The 3560-nt window shown below is 42.8% G+C and overlaps 1 protein-coding gene across 1 annotated transcript; it reads right to left on the reverse strand.

The window, feature by feature from the left end:
• On the reverse strand, positions 1–1975 carry LOC104606524 (phosphoenolpyruvate carboxylase, putative (DUF506)). The gene is made up of 2 exons (XM_010271775.3): positions 1485–1975; positions 1–859 (listed from the first exon to the last, which is right to left on the reverse strand). Exons 1-2 carry the CDS (start codon positions 1888–1890, stop codon positions 348–350), a joined length of 918 nt encoding a protein of 305 aa, XP_010270077.1. The 5' UTR covers positions 1891–1975; the 3' UTR covers positions 1–347.
• Between the last annotated feature and the right edge of the window lie 1585 nt (positions 1976–3560).

Genomic DNA, 3560 nt, shown 5'->3' on the forward strand with positions numbered 1-3560 from the left:
TAGAATAGAAATAACACTCATTGATCTCTTCTATACTTTTCGCAATTCCAAGCCAACCAGCGGCATAAATAACAATGCTATTATTAATAACAACTACGATGGCAGTTCTACTTTGACAATTTAAGAGGTCCATGATACAAGGCTAAGCTACGATTATAATAAATTCCATCATCGTTCCGCCCGAAAAATGTTCAGTCAGCCGATACGAATCCCATTTCGGATGAACACCAGGAAATCACAAGGACACGTCAGCCCGTAGATATATACAGCCTGGGGCCAACGCGCCAAATCACCTCTTCTAAGGAAACTGCTCCTACTTCGATTGTTACACCAAATCAGCAGCTTATTTACAATTCCATGCCATTGAATATCGCTGCCAAGTTGCCTGCTTTCAACCCAGTAGTCTTCCTCGCAAAATCGCCTCTACAATTATAACTAATCGCCGGAGACGTCTCAAAACCTATCGACCGTCTTCCGGTCATATTGTTTTCCTCTTTCTCTTTGGATGCCTTCCTTGCCAGAAATGCATTCGTCGTACGCTTGTAAGAACTGAACCACTTAGCCTTCATGTACCCGCTTCTCCTCCAAGGTGGAATGCACATGTCGTTGCTCTTCATGGACTCTTTTGCAGCGGTACTCATTATCTTCATCACATGCTTCAGCTCCTCCTGTCTTCCGACGAACACGGGAGGAAAGACCTCGAGCAAGGAGAGGTAACGATTGGTAGGTCGAGCAATGGTGAATTCTCCGGAGAGTGCCACTTCGACAATGTAACGAGTTCCGGATACAATGACGTCGATATATTCATAATCCCCCGCCGGGAACCGGCCAATTTTCTCCCATCGAGATTTGCAGAGACCTGACATTAATATTATGGGTCACGAATTCAGTATCTGATAGACAAAAAAAAAAAAAAGTGCTAATGTACACTGCAATAATCTGCATGGCTAACGTACGCCATGATGGAAGGGCAAAAATAATGTCCCTAATGGACGCTGCATACGGTCCACTGAGGCACTGAGCCCACGAATGAAAAATTCTGACACCAATTTAAACTCTATACAGATTCCGACGTTGTTGATTGATGATTCCGATATTGAAAACGTGTTCTCTTACGTAATGAGATTGGCTCTCATTTCTCAGTGTTCAAGCCACATCTCTCTTTTACAATCATTAAATCACAATATCTACTACGGTTGTTAAAACATCCAATGCCATTTAGTTTGGTGTCCTCAATACACCAAATCAGCCTTGCCTCCCTCTGTCTCTCCGCTCTCGTTAAAGTTCCCGTGGGCCCGTACAAGACGCCCATTGGAAAGGAAACCAATCCGGAATCCAAAACTCTCCCAATGGCGGAGTTTTCAGTAACCCGCACAATCAAGGCGCACGTTAGCAACTATTAGAATCCGTGCCATAGAAAAAGAAATTACGAGGAAAACAATGAAAAATTAAAAACAAAAATTTCAAAGGTCACTCCTATTTACCTGCGTCGAGACCTCTCTCCCGCAATCGACCCATCAACTGACGTTTAAATCCTTCCGATGGCCTTGTTCCGCTAATTCGGCTGGCTTGTTCCACTTCCTTAATAACCGTTCGCTTAACCTCGTCCGACGAATCGCAGCCTAGCAAGCTTTGTAACGTTTCTCTCGTCTCTGAATCAGACCAGAAAGTCTCCGAGTCAAAACCGCTTTTCTCTTTCTCCCGGTTGCTCTGCTCATCTTCTTCTCCATCAATTTTGTCATCTGTCTCCAGGAAGGAGTTTATAAGATCGGATAGATCGGCGGAGTTCTCAGCCGAGTGCTCGCTCCCACTGCTATCGCAGGGACGAGCCAAAACCACCACGTCGAACGCTGCTGCAACTCTTTTAAACCTTACCGGAATCTTCACCATGATTGATCCGGAAACGTGCTGCAAATCTTATTGACTTCTTGATCCTAGTTTTTTCTTTCTTTCTGTGTTTTTTTAAGAATGAAACTCTAACAACGGGTGTCTCTTTATATAGAGAGGGACTTGTTGATGTACTGTTGCTTACGTCATTATGCTGCTGCTGCTGCCATAACAGAGAGAGAGAGAGAGAGATTAAGTGTGAGACTCCATGATTCCATATAGCGGAGTACATATCAATGGATTAATATGACGATATAAGTTCAGTTGATTAAGAGTGATTGGAGGGTCCCATAACCCATTTGAAACCCACGTTGGTAATGTACACGAAAATTCCCTTTGTTTCAAAGTTTGCTTTCCTTGTTATTACTTATTACCCTCTCGTTCCGCTCACAGTCACAGGAAGCAAGAGTAGTGAACCTAGTCGTTTTTGCAGCTAAATTAAGTCTGGCTTCTCTTATAATAATTAATTTCAGGGGTATTAGCCAATACACTAACTCTTACGCCGTTTAATCTGCCGTTTCGTATCCGTTAACTTGTCGTGTAGCGTGAGGCATGGCAATGTCAATGTCAATGTCAATCAAAAGGGGATGATTGAAAGAGGAATAGGATTACCACTACGGTACCGAAAAGGAATGGTGCCTAAAGAAATTGATAACCAACCAACTGGTATCATCAATTTGTTGATGACATGGGAACTGGGAAGGAGGCCCACTACTGACGTGGACTAAAACCAAGAACCTAGATCATAGCATTTGCATCCACGTGGGCAGCAATTGTCCCGATGTGCCGCATAATTCAGTTGAGTTAGCAAAATAATTGGTTAAGGTGTCTAGATTCATTGGATCATTTTGGTTGTCCAGGTTCATTGAACCTACAATACTGCAGAGAAAATATTATTACCCTTCCGAGTTCCGACATTATAAGATTAAAGAATTGCTCATCTTTCTTCTTCTGGGTAAACAAATCCAACCGAAGCGTGAAACTGGAAGCTGTATGTAACCGCTTTCCGGGCGTGATTCGGAAATAGGCATTAGGGAATTGAGTGGAATACAAAAACATCTGCACACAATCTAACGGCTCTGCCTGAGATTTGCATTTTAGATCCATTTCTTATTGTCTCTTTTCTTTGAGTAAGGGATCTGCTGTCAATCCTGTCCCAACAGTCCCACTGCAGCCAGCCTCACATTACATTGGGATTTGGGAATATCTCCCTGGGGAGATGTTCCGGATGTACGGCTGCAATGGCTGGTCCTGGTTGGAATTTTAATTATCGGATCTGTGTTGGTAGCAGATCCAAAATTCCTTTTCTTTTTCATTTACATGTGTTAAATAACGTAGAGTCGTAGACAACACAACAGTCAACAGGGACACACATAAAACTCTAACATGTGCCACACGTGCTGAACACCATCGTCCATCGTGGTGTCTTAGCCCAACCCCAAAGAATTGAATTCAAAATGGTTGATTTTCATTCCAACCGCTTGGTTGGGCGGAACTGGAATGATATGGCTGATTCTGTGATTGAGCTATCATCTTATATCATATGGACTATATGAAAAGCTAGAAATAATTTTGTGTTTAAAGGAATAGATCCTAATCCTGTTGTATGTGAACAGAAGGAGGAGAAGTGATGAAAGCTTCCCTTCAAGAATCAACAGCTGTTCTCTGGCCAA

The sequence above is a fragment of the Nelumbo nucifera genome, chromosome 1 (genome assembly GCF_055504915.1).
Source record: "Nelumbo nucifera cultivar China Antique chromosome 1, China Antique-T2T, whole genome shotgun sequence".
Lineage (NCBI taxonomy): Eukaryota > Viridiplantae > Streptophyta > Magnoliopsida > Proteales > Nelumbonaceae > Nelumbo > Nelumbo nucifera.